This window comes from Monopterus albus, unplaced genomic scaffold (assembly GCF_001952655.1).
Source record: "Monopterus albus unplaced genomic scaffold, M_albus_1.0 scaffold101.1, whole genome shotgun sequence".
In the NCBI taxonomy this organism is placed as follows: domain Eukaryota; kingdom Metazoa; phylum Chordata; class Actinopteri; order Synbranchiformes; family Synbranchidae; genus Monopterus; species Monopterus albus.
Window position 1 is genome coordinate 744,971 of NW_018127981.1, and position 17,465 is coordinate 762,435.

Sequence of the window (17,465 nt, forward strand, 5' to 3'; positions counted from 1 at the left end):
GTTTGCTGGACACCGTCCCCTGCCGCTCGGCCTTATATCTGAGTGGAGAGATGGTGGGGAAGGTTGCTTCTGTGTGTCACTCACCTGTCATCACTCCTACAGCTCATATTAACAAGGGGACTCTGGGCTCTGGGAGCTTTGCATATAAATAATGTGTCTAGCTCCCGAGATGATATCAAACGCTGTGTGTCTGGGCTTTTGTGTGTGCGCGTACGTGTGTGTGGGCCTTATATGCCTGCGTGCCGGCTTTGATGTCAAGGACAACATCTTTATATTTTCAAGATTCCCAGCCTTCCTGCTGTGAAGATGCAACGTATTGAGTACGTTTTCAACTTTTCATTCCTCCTCACGTTTGTAACATTTCAAAACCACATTTTGGGAAATGAGATTTGTGCCACACGTTCCTGAGTCTGTTGTGCTTGGGTTTACACTGAAATGGCTCCACACTATCTAACACAGCAACACGCTTTCCCAGTTCTCTGTGGGGTCGTGACCTCAATATCAAACAGGCTGTTTTTCTACGGCTCTTTCATGGTTGAGTGAATGGCAGCAGAGCGACCATGAAGCTGAATGCATCCTCCAGAATGTTACTGCAACACAAGGCAACAACTCATTGGTGGGCTGATGCTGATATGTAGTGCAGAGGAGGTTTATTGCCTACAGTGTTCCACTAGTTTACTCTTCATTCCATAACTGTTTCCGCAGTGAAAGGTGTTATTTTTGTACATTTGGGGGCGGGTAGCCTGCGGGGAGACCGTTGTAGAGAGCTATAATGTACTGTAACACCGTGGCAACAAATTATTATCAACATTATTCACAATGCAGTAGTCAGAGTGAACTTAATGACATGAGGGCGTATTGTATTTCCCAAGAAGAGGGGTGAAGGGGAAGCAAGAAGTCAGCCTTAATTTTGTGCCCAGTTAAATATGCTGATGCAGAACATGTTTCTGCTGCTTCTTCTTCTGGCAAATTATTTTTTGTTATCCAAAATTAAAAACGGTTGCTGAATGAATAAAAAAATAAATAAATAAACGAATAAAAAAAAAAAAAAACTCCTTTCACGGTTGCTTCTGTTTTACATATGCATATATGAAAATGTTTCTGATGCAGCTTTGCTCACAGGATTATTAACCATGGATGTTGTTTGTGCCTAGATATGACAAACTACAAATATATGTGTGTGATTAATGTAATCCTATCTAATTGTTTGTTTCCATATCATAGTAAAATATAATATGCTGAGATTAAAATCCACTGTGAAGTTATTAAAAGTCTGGGAGAGAACAGTTTGTGGGATTATTGTAGATATTAAAGTGATACTACATTGAACTGTGGCCGCTGTGGACCATATGTGGCATTTACAAGATAATGACCCATTAAATTTCCTGTCATTCTCCAAATTCTCTTGACTCAGTTAAAAGCATCACAGTTATGCGGACTTGATGGAGGGAGAGTGAAACGGTGCCACAAACAGCAAATGTCTCCTGGTAAGACATGTTTACTTTGTGTTTTACATTGACATATTGTGGTGTAGCATAACAGTATGACAAGTAAAGAAGAATCAAAGTTAGCAAACTGACAAAACTCTAAAGGTTGCTATTAGTCAATATTAGCTGTGTGTTTGGTGACACGATTCACAGTCTTGGTTTCTTGATTCTTGGTTTCTCACTGTCCCATTAATCACAGGTGGTGATGACACTCAAGAGAAGTAGTGATGTGGCAACAGTGGCAGGGAGAACAGGATAAACTAGATAGCATGCATGGATGTAAACAGTGCAGTTTTCACTTTTCTATGCTTCTGCGCCAACGATATCCGCAGCCTGAGGCTCTATGTTTGCGGGTTGTCTGTCCGTAGATATGTCCTTCTCTCTGTATTGCCCATTCTTGCGAAGGTGTTATCTCAGGAACACCTTAATTTAATTTCTTCAAATTTGGCCCAAATGTTCATTTGGGTTCAAGGATGAACTGGTTTTGGTGGTCAAAAGTCAAAGTTCAAGGTCAGTGACCTCATGCCTGTCCATTTTCGTGAGAATGACTGGATGGTGGAGGCATGCAACCACGAAGCAATAAGTCTTTTTTTTTTTTTCATAAGTCAACATTGTACATCTTTTATGAGGAAGAAGATGCATGTTACAGTAAATATGGCTGAAGAATATGCACAGTAGTGATGTGTGATATTATTTCCTTTCCAATCTGATACCAGGTAAAACCCAGGCTGGTATCACCGCTAACATTACTCATACCAAGACTTTTACAGAAAAAAAACAACAAATAAAAAGAGATGGGTCCAGATGACAGAGACTGACGGAGAAGAGGAGATATAATGTGCTTCTGTAAGAGCTTGCCAATTTTATTAACGGTTCCACCCTGGTCACATTATCGTGAAGTTACATTTCTGCATCCAAGATTTTGAACTGTAGCCGCTTTTAGCATCCCAACTTTATTGTTGTTTACATCCTTCCTCCCACTCTATTACTGTGACACTAGACTATGCAGTGCTTTCTTGTATTTTATTATATTTCTTCTATTCTTGTATAATTATATAGCTTCCACAGTTTTGAGAAACTGTCGTAAAGCTATTTATTCTAATTCTAATTCTTATTCTAATTCTTGGTGGCTGTAGTTTGCATATATTACCATGACAGGTGGAAGGAGTATTATTTAGACTGTCCTGGTAATAGTTACATTTTAATGTGTCCCCTGTTGACGATAACGCACACCCCATAATAGCCTACTGATTTTAGATGCTGATCTTTTAATATAAGAATTGACCCTAGAACATGAAGCACTGGAGTTGGAAGTATGGATATGTCAGGATCAATCCGCACATCACTACTGCACAGTGTGTTCTGGTGAGGAAAAGTAAACTACACAGGGTATCTTTAAGGAATGAGTAGAGTTTGTAGTTCATTTTTAAGTAGCACTATTTTTGAGAAATATATGTGTAATGTCCCAAACACTGTTAGTATGCAACTATACTGATTTTAACTGTGAGACAAAGGCCAGATACATGAATCATTACTTACACTTACATGCCTGGTACAAGGTAAATACAGCCATGAAAAACATACTAACCCCTCAACGTAAAAACCTGCTGATGCAGTGAAATGATTCAGCCACCAGGGCTGCACTTACAGATTATGATATCACAAACTTAATGTGCTCCTATGGGAAATTGGCAGACACATGCACACAAACACACACATAGAGAAACCTAGACAAGGCGTGCTGACAGTGACAGAGAGAGAGAGAAAGAGAAAACTGATTAAGTACCAGCCCCCACCATTAAAGAACATACTTGAAGAAAATAATGTGGCCACAAGCCAAAGACACACACACTAATGTACAGTTTGACAAAGGGGAGGCACGCATCCACCTCCCACCTCCCCTCCCAGCGCCACCCTCATGTCAAGTCATATATGAGGGAGGATGGAAAAGCCCGCCTGGCTCCCAGATGCTCCTTCATCCATCCAGTCCAGTCAGCCTGACAAACTAATGGAGACTAATCAAATGTCAGGGCGAACACACTGCACACTACATCTCCTGGATTCCCTTACCACGCCCGCGCTCCTCCGCGAACGCCACCAAAATCTCCCCCTCTATCATTTAAACATATAACTGTCATGAGCAGAAATAACACAGTGGTTGCTACAGACTCTTCCTAGGACAAACACATATACACAAACATACATATTTTAATGACCTTCATTATGACCTATACCTAATTTTAAACTAACCTTGACCTTAACCCTGGTCTGTTTTGTAAACAAAATGGCTGCTCAAAATATTAGAAGTTGGCAGATGACATTACACTCCACTTTGTAAATCAATATATTTGGTAGCTTCTTGTTACTGGCAGAAGGACAGAGCTCTGGGTGTTTACAGGCACTACATTATAATCATACTTGGCCCATATAATACTTCTGATTATTACAACTGTCATTTAAACTCCTTAACCAGGTTATCCTACTAATAGTCTAATAATGCTCATTGGATTACTCTCTTAAAGGACTCTGGCTTCAGTCTGGTTTCTGTCTTTGTTTTAATTCTGCATGCAAGCTGCAAAATGTCATGTGAGTGAACTGGAAGCATAGCAGTGTCTGGAAAATGAACATGCTCAGCTGTGGAAGTAGAAGAAGAGGCTCTGCTTTTTTGAGGAATTAGCCAAATTTACTTTCCTGTTACAACATCGCAGCATCTGACATATTGGTCATGTTCTGTGAATTTATTTACCGGCCTTTTCTTTCTTTGTGTGTGTGTGTGTGTGTGTGTGTGTGTGTGTGTGTGTGTGTGTGTGTGTGTGTGTGTGTGTGTGTGTATACACTGCACATTGGGCCTCAGCTTCACTTTGACTGTCAGCAACTTCTCCACAGTTAACCCAGCAGTCCATTATCTTACCTTGTGAAACATACTGAAACTACCTGAAGCCTAGTTTTGTGAAGATCAAACCTGTGACCTTGAACACCCTACCCAGAAGCCTACACTTTACTTTGTCTGCATTCCTTTCTACTGGGCTGGACTCGGTGCCATACATAATTGATGGCTGCCAGCAGGATGTTTGGCTTGGACTGGGCTGGAAAATTCTATATCATTAGTACAGCGTGAAAGCATGACTGACTAATTGTCAGAAAAGAAATTATAATGGCTGCTGCTATACAGGGAACAAGTGCTAATTAACACTTCGTCATTACAAGAAAACCCTAATGAAAATTACAGCCAGTGTGCTGTTATTACATATACATGAATGATAGTTTTCTTCTTAATGTTTTTCTACTGGGGATATGCAGATATAATGGCATTTTTAGGGGGGATGTAGACAGATTAATCATACAGGATGTAGCATTATTCAATAAAATAATATACACAGCCTAGAGTTGTACAATATAATGCAGATCAGCCTATTTGGAAGCCACTGAAATGCTGCCTGGTCATGCAGAGAGAGGTATGCTAAATTCCTTGAGCTATTCATATCATTTCAACTGTGCATGTGAAAATAATTGAGATTTTTACAACCCCATGGCACAAAATGTCCATAACATACTGTATCTGCAAAAAGAATCTCAGGGAGGGAGCAGTAGCAACAATTCCTGCCAGGATGCCAGGATTTCGAGCTTTTAGTGCTTAACTTGGTGACGTGAACTGTATTTTGGAATATAAAGGATTGGTGGTCCTGCTTAAGATCCTTAACAGAACACAAGGGTTAAAATGTATAAAAGCAGATGAGTTGTGTTACCTACAAGTTGCAAAGCAATAAACATAACAGCAGATTGTTAGAAATCCATGACTTACCATCTTTCCCAATCAGGAAGTCCAGGTAGCGATAGGTATAAGCCACGCCCACCTTAGTCTCCACCTGTGGTCTTTTCAGGGTGGAGTAAATCTTCCCAGGACTATTGTCCTCTGACGTTGGCCTCATCTTACGCAGCCCACAGCCCATGGCTCCACAGCTTGTCAGTGACTCTGTGCACAGACCCTGCCAACCAAACAAGACGCACTGAGACGGTGTTTCATTGTCACCTGTGAGTCTGTGTGAGGCTAGTGCATAAATGAGTGAATGAGAGAGTGCACATGGGCTCCTGTGTATGTGTGGCTTTAGAAATAGGAGATAAGGCTCAGCACTAACACATGGAATAACAGAGGACGTACAAACATTAGTAAGTGGACCCAAACAAGAAAAAACGCTTTTAAATGCACATTAAGTAACAATATGCTGTAAGTTAATTTATGATATCATTAGCAAAAAAATTAGATTTCAGTGTTAAAATGTGAGGGTAAACATTGTACAGAAAGTCCAAAGAATGATCATTATTACCTCATGACTATATTTAAATACAGTGTTTGAGTAGATGTGTTTATGACAGATTGATGGCCAGATTAACTTCTCTGTGACACTGACACTGTACTTAAATGGCACTGTATGCACACAGGCATGTACACACACATATGAAAGTAAACATTCATACACTCAGATATCCATGATTCCTCAGCAATGTCAAAAGAAAAGAGGAATATGCTGGATAAGCATCTGTAAATTAATAAATAAACACGGGTAAATGAGATCGATTCTTCACGGGTTCCCTTTCCCTCATTTCCAGGGAGACCAAATTAACAGAGACAACTGTGGAGGAAGAGGAGGCCTTAAAGAGCCAGTGCTGCAGACACCGCTTCACTCCAAATGCTTTGTGACAGCAATACCGCCTCTCTCCCGTGGCTGCGTCTGGGAGCAGGTGACATCCTATTGTGTGGCACTGATTAAACTCAAGGATGGATGCATGGATGGATGGATGGTGGTGTGCCCTCCCTTCCCCTTCCACCTTGGTTCTCTATTATAATTACATAGTGTCACAGGGCCTTTGCTGGAGACAACGAGTTGGCCATTGCTTAAGAGACAACAGGACAGGAAGTTAGGAGGGGCAGGGGGTTGGGAAGTAGGAAGGAGTGGGAGGTGACAGGAAATGAACAGACGGGGACTCTGTTAATGAGGTGAAAGCAAGAATGGAAAAGGTGAGAATCAATCAAGGAAGAAAGAGGGGGTGGTGGGTGGCCGGGTTGGAGATTGTTCATCAGAAAAGGTGATGGGGGACAGGGGGCAGCGAGTAATGCATGGCAAGTAGAGTCTGGAGAGAAAAAGAGTGTGTAATTAGAGTCCGCTGAATAAAAAAGGAGTGATCAACAAACGATGAGAGAGAAAGAATGAGAGATGAAGCAGGAGCTTCATTATGGTTGTCATGAAAGCCAGTGTTTCCAGTGGCAGTGACACAAATGTCTTTGTTGAGCTTTATGAATCTCAGTGTGTCTCACAATCGTATCTCTACAGGCCTCATAACAGCTCCTTGAAATGAACCGCAGGCGGATGAACTTGAGATTAATACCAGAACATGTTGAATCCTGCACGCGGCCAGCCACTTGGTTTGTGTGTTAAAGTTTCAGAAGGTTTCTAAATGGTTATACATGGTGTTGTACTGAAGAGTTGTGTCTTTGCCTCTCACCACGTGCCACGTAGGACTGATGTCTTGCTTCTGTTTCTAAGAACAAAAGAGCCAAACAGAATCTGACGAAACTGGCATAAACAACGTCCCTAAAAGTGCTTCAGTCCCCCCTTAAATTATCACTCAGGGCTGTGCTGCACTGTGCTGCAGTTCACCACACGGCATCACAAATGGCTTTGTCATCAAAGGAAACGGAGAAAACACTTGAGTGTTTCCAGTTGCCTACAGTTACTTGTAAACAGCTTTTATCATTCTTCTTTTACCCTGGAGAGAGAGGAACAACAAGCAGGAAGGTGAGGCTCTGTCATGTACTCTACAAGAGATGGAGACGAGGTGTTCAGAACAATAGGATGGAAGGGTTGGAGGGAGGGGCATGGAGAGAAAACAAAGTGGATAAAAACAGGGGCTTGTATTTGCATACCTCCTTGAGACCTGTGAGGAGGCGATGTAAGGCGAAGGCAAACAGCTGTATTTTTAAAGCTGAACTGAGAGAAGAAATCTGAGATGTTTATGATTTTTGAGTCACTTTCTTTCCTCAAACCTCTCCATGTGGGCACGCCCCACAGGCCCCACCTCAGTGACAGGCAGAAGGTCAGAATGCCTGACAGGGTAGACAGATCCTGGGCAGCTATAGCAAAAGCAGGAAGAGGACCACTGATTTCCCTTCTGCTGAATTAGCAGTGATCCTCTTGCTATTTTGTTCTGTCTTTTGTCTCTTGCTAATGGCATTTTCAGGTTTTAGTCAATAAGATTCCCTCCTCGTAAGCTGGGGCTGATTTTCAGATACTTTGTTGTAGCTGGGATGCACTTAACTTTGGCTCTTGCAACCAAAACATCCCACAGCACTATGTATTGTGCTGAATGCTTGTCTTTCACTGCCAGTCAACAGTTCTTCACTTCAAGGTTTGTTCTCTTTCCTGTGCTCAAAAGGGGTCATTACCAATCACTTCTCCGGGGATTTTTAAAGGTAAAACAACAGATTTTTGGCCACTGTGGAGCAGAAGAACTCTACTGCAAGTTGAATAACACAAAGTACTGACCTACAGGATTTTGGCCTTATGGATACTGTGTATACAAACTGCATTATTTACACATGCAGAAGACAAAGCAACACTGGTCATCAGATAGAGCCGTTTTTTACTCCAATATTCATTGTCCTTTTAGCCCCTGACCATAATGCTGCTCCTCATTTAAAGATAGTGGAGTCTTAAGTTGTGCTGTTGTTCTAATGACAAATTAGATGTTTATGGTCATGCCCGTTTTCAGTAATATCACTGTGGTAGATGAATGCACAAACCCCCACTTGCACTCTCAAACATTATAGTGTCAACAGCAAGCAGCAACTGCAATGAATGAGTTTCCTAAATGCTATCTGACTGAGATTGTCTCCGTTTTACAAGACCATCTTACATGGCTTTGATAGGAACATTGCTGAGATCAAACCCAGCAGCATGGGAAGCTTCAGATTAGATTAATGGAGGAAAACATTAATTAGGACACTGTGTTCTTGCATTCTTCTCCATGTAGTCTCTCTTTTAAGCCCATTCTCTGCCTCTCTCCCCCTCTCTCTTCCATTTTATCTCCCTGACCCTCTTTGTCTTTTCTGACTTTTGATCTTTTGAATCTGACAAATAAAGTGGAGCACTGGGCTGCATTTGTTGGTGGGTACATTCATAGTTATTTGTGAGGAGCAGAGTCATTGGCTATCCAAAGTGGAGAGAGGCCATCAGATAAATGACAGGACGAGACTGACCTCACTGAAAATAAATGGCAGCAGTGTTTATGTTTTTCTGAAAAGCAACAGTGTGCAGTTGTTTTTTGTTTTTTTTTCTTCAGAAAAATGCCAGAAACAAAGCCAGGGGGTGACCAGTGCATCTATACAGTCTGTGATGTATAGACAAGACTGATGTGTGTTCTATCTCCTACAGTATCAATAGTCATCATTGGTTTCTTGCAGTCATGAAGATAATTTTTCACTAACGTTAACCATGACAGTATAGTGCTTATTTCACATCTGTACATTTGGTTCATTTGTTTCAAACTGAGGAAAAGAAATATATGTGCAACAGTACCATTATTTTTTTATTTCTCTTAATTATAATGAGGAAATGCATTCCTTTCTTTGCTGCACTTGGTTTCATGTTGGTGTTCTCTCCAGTATGCCATAAATTCGAATCAGAAGTTCAGAGGAAAGTTTTGTTACATCTTCGAGGAACAGAGAGTCAAAATGTTGTTATAACTTCTGGATTGTGTTACCGTAAACCATCACAGGTAAAACATCATGGCTTGACAGTGGAGGCAATATGTCTGCAACAACAGCGGGACACAGAGGACTGAGTGGCATAGAAGCTTTTAGAGAGCAGAGATTACAGCTATTACACTGGAAAATTGACTTTGATGGAACATTTTAATGGAAGTTTTCTAGGACTAAACTATGAATTAATAATTAAAATCACAAAGATTACAACTTTTAACAGCATGTGCTGTAGTGGATGTTAATTGTCTTAGAATATGGGAAGTAAACCTCAGCATTACAGTTTTCATTTAGACAGATAAAAAGAATGATTAAGTTACAGACATGATCTCATCATATCAGCCATATCAGAATTCACTGTAAAAACACAACAAATAAAACTTTATTGTACTGTAATCGTGGTATTGTATTGTTAGTGCATGCAGTGTAATATGAGAACCCCCTGAAATATTTCTATATTGAAAATGCTACAGAAAAATTGAACATGTTTTGGTGATATCTTAATTTTTCAATTCTTACATTCTCCCAACAAGGAGTCCACAGGTGCCAAAGGTGGAATTGCTTTTTCAACTCACTGAATTTGTTATATTTGCTTTGAAAGTGCAAGGACGATGCCTAATAGCAAGCACGCAGAGGAAAAAAGGAAGGTGAAGGGTGAAAGTGAGACGGAGCGAAGAGGCGAGTAAACAATAGAGTCTGAGATTCTCAGCCATGTCAAGGTGGCTCTGCAGCTCACTATGTCCTGGACCAACCTCGTCTCTGTAGGCTCAAGGCCCAGTTATAGTCCATCCACGCATACACACATTCATTGACAGAGCTATTGCCATGGGAACCAGCCCCTCTATGACTATTCCCTTCTCTGAAGGATAATAGGCACTAATCTGCCTCCACCTCTCTTTCTTTTTTTTGTCAGTTTCTGTCTTTCTTCTCTTTTTCTGGCTGTTGTAAGTTCCCATCCCTCTTCATCACCAGGACTGGCTCCATCTGTCCTCTCCTCCTCCTCCTCTTTTCCTCTCCTCCATGTCCGAGAGTAAACACTCATGTCTTCCTGTTCCCCTCCTCTCCTCTTTGCATGTCTTTGATAGTCATTAGTTTGATTTGTTATGCATAATCTCGCCACGCTGAGATTTGTACAGCCCTTACAAGTGTTCTTACAAGCAATAAGTAGAGCATTATCTCAACCCAACATGTACAAAGACTGGTTGTTTTCAAGCTGAGATTTAAAAAAAAACTGTGAAAAGATTTCTTGTCATTTCAAGGAAGGAGAGAAAAATACTTCAAAACTAGGAAATTCTTTAGATGCCCCCTTTGCTATTTTTCTCCATAACACAGAGGGCTTTGAAGAGATTTCCCATGAGTGACTCATTGCTTTCTGTGAACTTGCTCCAGGCAGGTCATTTTTTATTAAAGCCGACCGAAGCCAGGTTCTTAGGTTTTCAGGCACCCTATCGACATATCCATGTTGACCATTACCCAATCAATACTGCTGCAATTTTCTTGACCACCCATTACAACAGGAGTCAATTTGCCTCATAGAAATATCAAGGGGGTGTGTTTTTTCTTTCTCTTTGGTACAAGGCTGAGCTACTACACAATGGGCTGAATACTGGCTCTTGTGTTTTTCATTTTGCCTGGAGTATTTGACCTAATATGTGGTCTCGGGTCTAGGGTAATGCCTGAAGCTTGAATACGCACAATCACTGTCACCTTGCAGGGGAGTGAGGGTAAATAATCTTTGCCCAAGATCATGTAACCGAGCATTTCTGAGGGAAAAGATGTGAAACTTGCAGCAGAGTCTGCAATCAAGATGACACCTTGTCATGAGAATTCCAAAACGCAAACCTTATCTACCAGCACATCATTTAGTCATGTTTGCTACCCAGAGTTTATATTACTGCCAGTAAGGATGTCATATTTGATTTCTGTTTACTAAATGACACCAGAGTTTCTATCCAGAATCTACTAAACATAAAAAACTTGTAGAATTATTCTATAAAAATATGGACACCTCTCTCAACCAAGGGCATGTAACTTGTCCTTATCTAGTTTTCAAGATCCAAAATTTTTATTTGCCATTTATGTATAAACACACAGTCTAGGCATATAAAAATTCTTGTGCAGGGCTCGGCTGGAGTCAAGTAAAGAGTTTAAAACCAAAAGAACAAACACCTAGTCTAAATATAAGATCACCCAAGAATACAAAAGAATAGAAAAAGCAAGAATACCCAAAAATACAAAATTGTTGATAAAATTGTGGATACAGGAATAAGATAGCAGGTAAAATGGGAGTTTCAAATATTGCACATGGTATTGCACATAATGTAATTGTATATGGTATTCTACCTAGTAGGGTAGTGAGGGGTTATTACACAGGTTTTTCACATTTTGTATTTGCCATCAGAAAAAGCTGTTGTAAAATCGTGTTCTGTTCTTGTGATGATACTGTCCACCATGCTGTACCTGAGGCTGTAGGTGCAGTTTTTGTGTCTGAGCAGAGTGTGAGCTGGGTGGAGTGGGTCTCTGATCATGTTCTCTGCTCTTTTGCGACAGCTCTGTGTGTATATTGTGTCCATAGCAGGCAGTTTAGTCCCAATGATCCCCTTTTCAGTCTTTATGACCCTTTGAAGAGCCTTCCTCTCTGCCTGTGTGGTGTTACCATACCAGACTGTGATGCCAGTGGTGAGGATGCTCTCTACCAGTCCTCTATAAGCCTGGGTGATGGGGCGATGGTTCAGACCAGCTTTCCTGAGCTGCCTGATGAAGTATAGCTGCTCCTGGGCTTTTTGTTCTCATTTTGTGTAAGGATGGAAGTCACCCTTCAGCATCACATTTTGGAATCAAATCCTTCACACACACACACACAGCTTGTGTGTGTGTGTTTGTGTTTTTCTCTGACATCAAAAAAACATGGACTGAAATGTGAGTAGAATCAAATTAAAATGGTTTTAAAATATCTTTTAATTCGATTTAGGCTACTTTTCAGAATGCTAAATATCCTGGTGTTTTGTTACATCTGTCTGTGGATGTTTGTCTATTTATACTGAGTGGAAAGGAGTTCACATTATGTTTTACAAATGCTTGCCAATTACCTTAATCAAATTTCACAACACACAGGGGGATTCAACATGCCCGGATCAGCTAGCAAACATAAGTTGATTAAAATACGTGTTTGCGAAAAGACTGCAGCAAAAGAAAATCAACACTGGATAAAAAAATAAACAAACTGGTGGCTGAGGATTCAGTAAGTAAATGAAAAACATCAGAACTGCAGTGACTACTACTGTATGTTGTAACAATCAGGGAAGAGTTTCACTGCTGCGCAGACAAGAAAACAGACCTAGGTATTAAAGGGTTGTTTATCTAAATTACATGAAGCACACTGAAAAAACTTAGAAAAAACCAACTCCAGCCACTGGTTCCACTACTTGGATGACACATGGGTTAAAATCAGGACCCAGGAGGTAGAGGCTTTTACCAAGCATATCAACTCTGTGGATGACAACATCAAATTCACTCGTGAGGATGCCAGAGACGACTGTCTGGCCTTTCTGGATTGTGCAGTCCACTTGGGAGGGGACAGAAGCCTGAAGGTAGAAGTATAACGGAGACATACACACACATGGACCAATACCTGCTTTTTGACTCACACCATCCACTTCAACACAAACTGGGAGTCATCAGAACTTTGAATCACAGGGCAGAGGAAGTGCCCACAACTGCAGAAGGGGCCAAGAAGGAGAAATTACACATCCAGAACTCCCTTAAGGCTTGTGGATACCCAAAGTGGGCCTTCACCAAAGCAAGGAAGAGGCCCAACACCAACAGGGACAAAGCAGAAACAAGAGGGGATAACACTGTCATGCCTTATGTGGTTGGTTTATCAGAGAAGTTAAAAAGGATATTTCGCAACCACAATATCCCGGTCAACTTTAAACCAGGGAACACCCTGTGGCAGAGACTGGAGTGATGTGGTGTATGCCATTAAGTGTAGTCAGGAATGTAACGACTTGTACATTGGTGAAACTAAGCAGCCGCTTCACAAATTTTTGTTCAAATAGAACACCCCTCACTAAATAGGGGTGGTGGACTAAGACACAGCCTGTCATTCATCTACAATCCTGTTTTGAGATCTCTGCCCAAACATGCCCACCAGGACAACAGACGTCGGTCCACAGGGGAGGATTCAAAGACAGGTAACAACTCTCACTGATACTGGGCTATAACGAGTCAGTCGCTAGGGGACATTGTTGGCCTTCAAAGGACTGAAACACCACCGATGGGGATAAATGTCTCTGGCTCAACACCAGTCAGAACTGATGAAGCCTCTTGGATGAGAGGTGAAACGTCTTTGACCTAGAAATCTAAGTCCAGTTGATTTTTTCTAAGTTTTTTCAGTTTACTATGACCTGGATGACTGAGAATCTGCACAGACATACATGAAGCACATTTTCTCACTTACCTTTGTGGTATTTAGCTATGCAGTTAATTTTGGTTTTATATGGCTAAAACTTAAAGTATACTCAGATAAATGCTACAAAAAGGGTCACATAGATCTGCAGGTATAAGTGTTAGTAAGTCATCTCTATATTTTAATAGAGCTGACTTTCTAGCATAAAAGAAAAAAGCTACCAGTTCTGCAGAGTAGATGTTAATAAAGTCACTAATAAAGTTCCTAGTAAGCTGTTGCTAAAGTTAAGTAATATGCAGTTAGTACAAGTTTTCAGGGTTTTTCAGGAAACAAAAGGATTTACGTTTATAACTTTAGCAGACACCATCTTGATTTTTCTAACTCAGACTTGCATCTTTAAAATAGAAAGGACTGTAGATTTAGTCTCACTTAAATCTCCCTTACATTACAAAGGGTCCACTTCACAGCCAGCATCGACAGGGCATGTGAGTACTATATAAAGAGAGACTTTCAAAACTCTGAACCTCTTAAAAAGTTTGGTCCCAGTGACCTGCAGCCCTTTTCAGATGGTGGCTCAACAGTTCACTGGAGCAAGGACACAGTAAATGTCCTACAAGAGGGTAAACACCTGTCAGAATCCTTATATGTTGTTTTTATTAATAGCTCATATCTAATTTATGAAGCATTAGTAAATGATTTACTAACATTTATAAAGCAATTAGTTATAACTTAAAGCCCATTTATAATGTGTGCCTTATTACAAAGTGGTTCCTAATTTGTAATGTGAACACCACAAATGGATTTTGGTTTCCTCACCTTTTGCCCTGAGTAATGACTCCTAGACAAGACCACAATCACTTCCACATTTCCAACCATCATATAACTTTCTATGGATACCTGTTTCCTGTGCATGTGCACTTGCATCCATATGCCTGTGTGCCTATGTTTATGTGCTCATATTAAGTATATATGCAGTTTACGTGCTCAGATGTGGTACTGCACAGGTTCACTGTATGTCATACGTTTGCAGTACATTTACCCTGTGATACACACAACTGACAGAGAGCACATGGCTATGCATGTCTGTGTTTGTGTGTACAATGCACATTTGCATTGTGCTTTATACACATTACTTTACTGTTGGTGCCTTGGTATGTCAAATAGTGTCTGTGAAACTTCAGTGTACATATGTGTGTGTATTTTTGTGATTATGTCTGTCTTTACATAGTATATCTGTGTGTATCTAGGTGTGAATATCTTGTTTCAGTGTCTGTATTTGCCATGTTTTATTTGTAATATTTCTGTGTGTGGCCTTGTTTATATGTGTATACTTGTAGGCATGCAACACAGGGACCAGTAGTCACTTGTGGGGACCAGAGGCTGGATTTATGAAAATAATGGGGTGTAATGTTAGAACAAGTGTCAGCTTTGGTTAAAGTTAGGTGTTAGGACAGTAGCAGTTCTACTTAAGTCTCCTGGAAATGAATGTAAGTCTATGTAGGGATCTTGTATGTGATGACTGCAAGGATGTGTGAGAGAGAGAGAAAGAGAGAGTGAGAGAGACAGACAGACACAACTCCTGACCCACCAGCAGTGTAGAATTGATGCAACCCAACGCTCTACAACTTACCAGCTGGAACTAATTAACAGCAACAACTTTCTCTCTCTCTGTCTCTCTCTCTTTCTGTCACACACACACACACACACACACACACACACACACACACACACACACACACACACACACACACACACCCTCTTTTCTTTTCTCCCTCTCCTCCCCTGGGCTGTTCCTCTGTCTCATGCCCTTGCCTTCCTCCATCCTGACAACCCTTCACCCTTCCTTCACCTCCTGCCATCCCTCAACTTTTTTTCCCCTTTAAATCTCCTCCTCTTTTACACTCACACACACTTGGATGAACTCATGTGCCAGGGCACATAGTTTAAGCATGTAAACATTCTCTTGTTCAGACAGACATGGACATATCAGCAGAGATTCTGCACAAAAAACCCACAATGTAGCTCACATTTTTACACTCACACACAGTACTGTAGATCACACACTCCCGTGCCTCCTTCCTCACTAGTGGGAGTGGTGTAGCGCATCTTGAAACAGTGACTGGATCCAGGTAGACATTTCTGGCATTCTCAGCCCTGCTTTGTACCATCCACCCCACATGTGGCTTCAAAACAATCAGACCTCTTAATATGCAAGATGAAAGATCACAGTGTGTGTATGTAAGCATGTAAATGTGCAAACATTTATGGGTGGTAGCAGTGGATTTGGAGCTTGCTGTTGAGCGCACTGCTCAGAAGCCACGCTTGTGGCTTAAAGCAACATCTAATGAATAAACTCTCTAAGGTAAACAATTGCCACAGTGCAGCCCAAGTTTACAGTGGATGCAGTCCAGGGAATTAGGCATGAGAACAGGAACACATCAGTTAGGAAGTTAAAATTCATACACATGCTGAGAAGCTCTTACACAGACAAAAACAAACTTACCTGTTTCACGATCTAGTTAAAAAGTTCACTGCTTGGACGGAAAGGCAGCAACTGGACCAAAGCTTCCGGCAAAGAATCGCATTCTACTTGGAAGAAGACCAGTTCAGAGAGAGGATGGGGGACGGGCTCAGATCCTGTCTGACAAACTGACTGAGGTTGCCAAGGAGGTGGCTGACTTAAATGTCTCACAATCTTCCGGCAGGCAGCAATGAGACCAAAGTGTCTGTCAGCTCAGCAGCAGCAGCAGCAGCAGTGGCTCCAGCGGTTTGCTTTGTCGTCCCCCACGCCACCTAACAGAGCTCAAACACACTTGTGCGCTCGCCGTGTTTAGGTCATGCTCAAAGTATGCCTGTATACCAATGTTCTGCAAGCTCAGGGAAACCACATCCTGTTACATATTTACCTCCCTCCCCTATCTCTCCCTCCCTTTTCTCTCTTTTGAATCTTTCTATGTGGTGTTCTCTCTTTCTCCTGCCTTTCTCTCGCTCTCCTGTGATTGTCTGAAGCAACTGAGCGCTCTGACCCAGCGTCTGCTCAGCACAGCCCCTCTGCCTCACTGTCTGTCTCTCCAGCAGCCACACCAGTTCCACTCGACTGACTGAAGAATCCCTCTGAAGAGAGGGGGGAGAGAAAAGAGGGGTGGGAAAGGAAAAGAGAAGGGGGGTGGCAGGGGGGAGGTGGGGAGGAGGTTTCACTGGGAAATACCAGAGAGAGGGAGGTGGAGAAGGAGGAAGGGTGGTGGGCGTTGTTTTAGGGAGTGAAGATCCCAAGAAATATGGCTGGACAGAAATAGTTATCAATTGATTGTTTGAGACAGAAATCTGTGTCAATACACGTGCACACACATATTCAAACATGCATTCTGTGGGCAAAGTGTTTTTACGAGCTGGTGATAAATTTAACTAAAACAGGGTAAAAGCCATGATGGTTGCTTTAGTTTGATTGTGTGTGTGTGATCCTCAGTACGTCACTCTCTTGTGGTTATGCATGTTTAATAAGTCCAGGTTTGGACCCTCTACCCCTACAGCTCCGTATTAGTTATATAAGCCAGTTTGTATGAGTGATCATCCGTGTGGAGAAACACAACAACTACCAGTCCTACTTGAACAACAACAACAGAGATCCATATCGAACGCAAATGTTCATGTTCAGGCTCCATCGTATCTTAAAAACCTCGTAGAGCCTTATCATCCTAACAGAGCACTTCGCGCTCAGAGTGCAGGTTTACTTGTGGTTCCTAGAGTCCACAGAAGCAGAATGGGAGGCAGAGCCTTTAGCTATCAAGCTCCTCTCCTATGGAACCAACTCCCA

At 41.5% G+C, this 17,465-nt stretch overlaps 1 protein-coding gene across 2 annotated transcripts in view; it reads right to left on the bottom strand.

Moving 5' to 3' along the window:
• rftn1b (raftlin, lipid raft linker 1b) overlaps window positions 1–16,728 on the bottom strand; it is a 95,825-nt gene extending 79,097 nt beyond the window's left edge. For both annotated transcript variants that reach the window (XM_020609741.1, XM_020609740.1), the window contains exons 1-2: window positions 16,155–16,728; window positions 5,290–5,473 (exon numbers count right to left, since the gene is read on the bottom strand). In XM_020609741.1, coding sequence (XP_020465397.1) covers window positions 5,290–5,437 — 148 coding nt within the window. In that variant the 5' untranslated portion in view covers window positions 5,438–5,473; window positions 16,155–16,728. The remainder of the gene's footprint in view (window positions 1–5,289; window positions 5,474–16,154) is intronic.
• Between the last annotated feature and the right edge of the window lie 737 nt (window positions 16,729–17,465).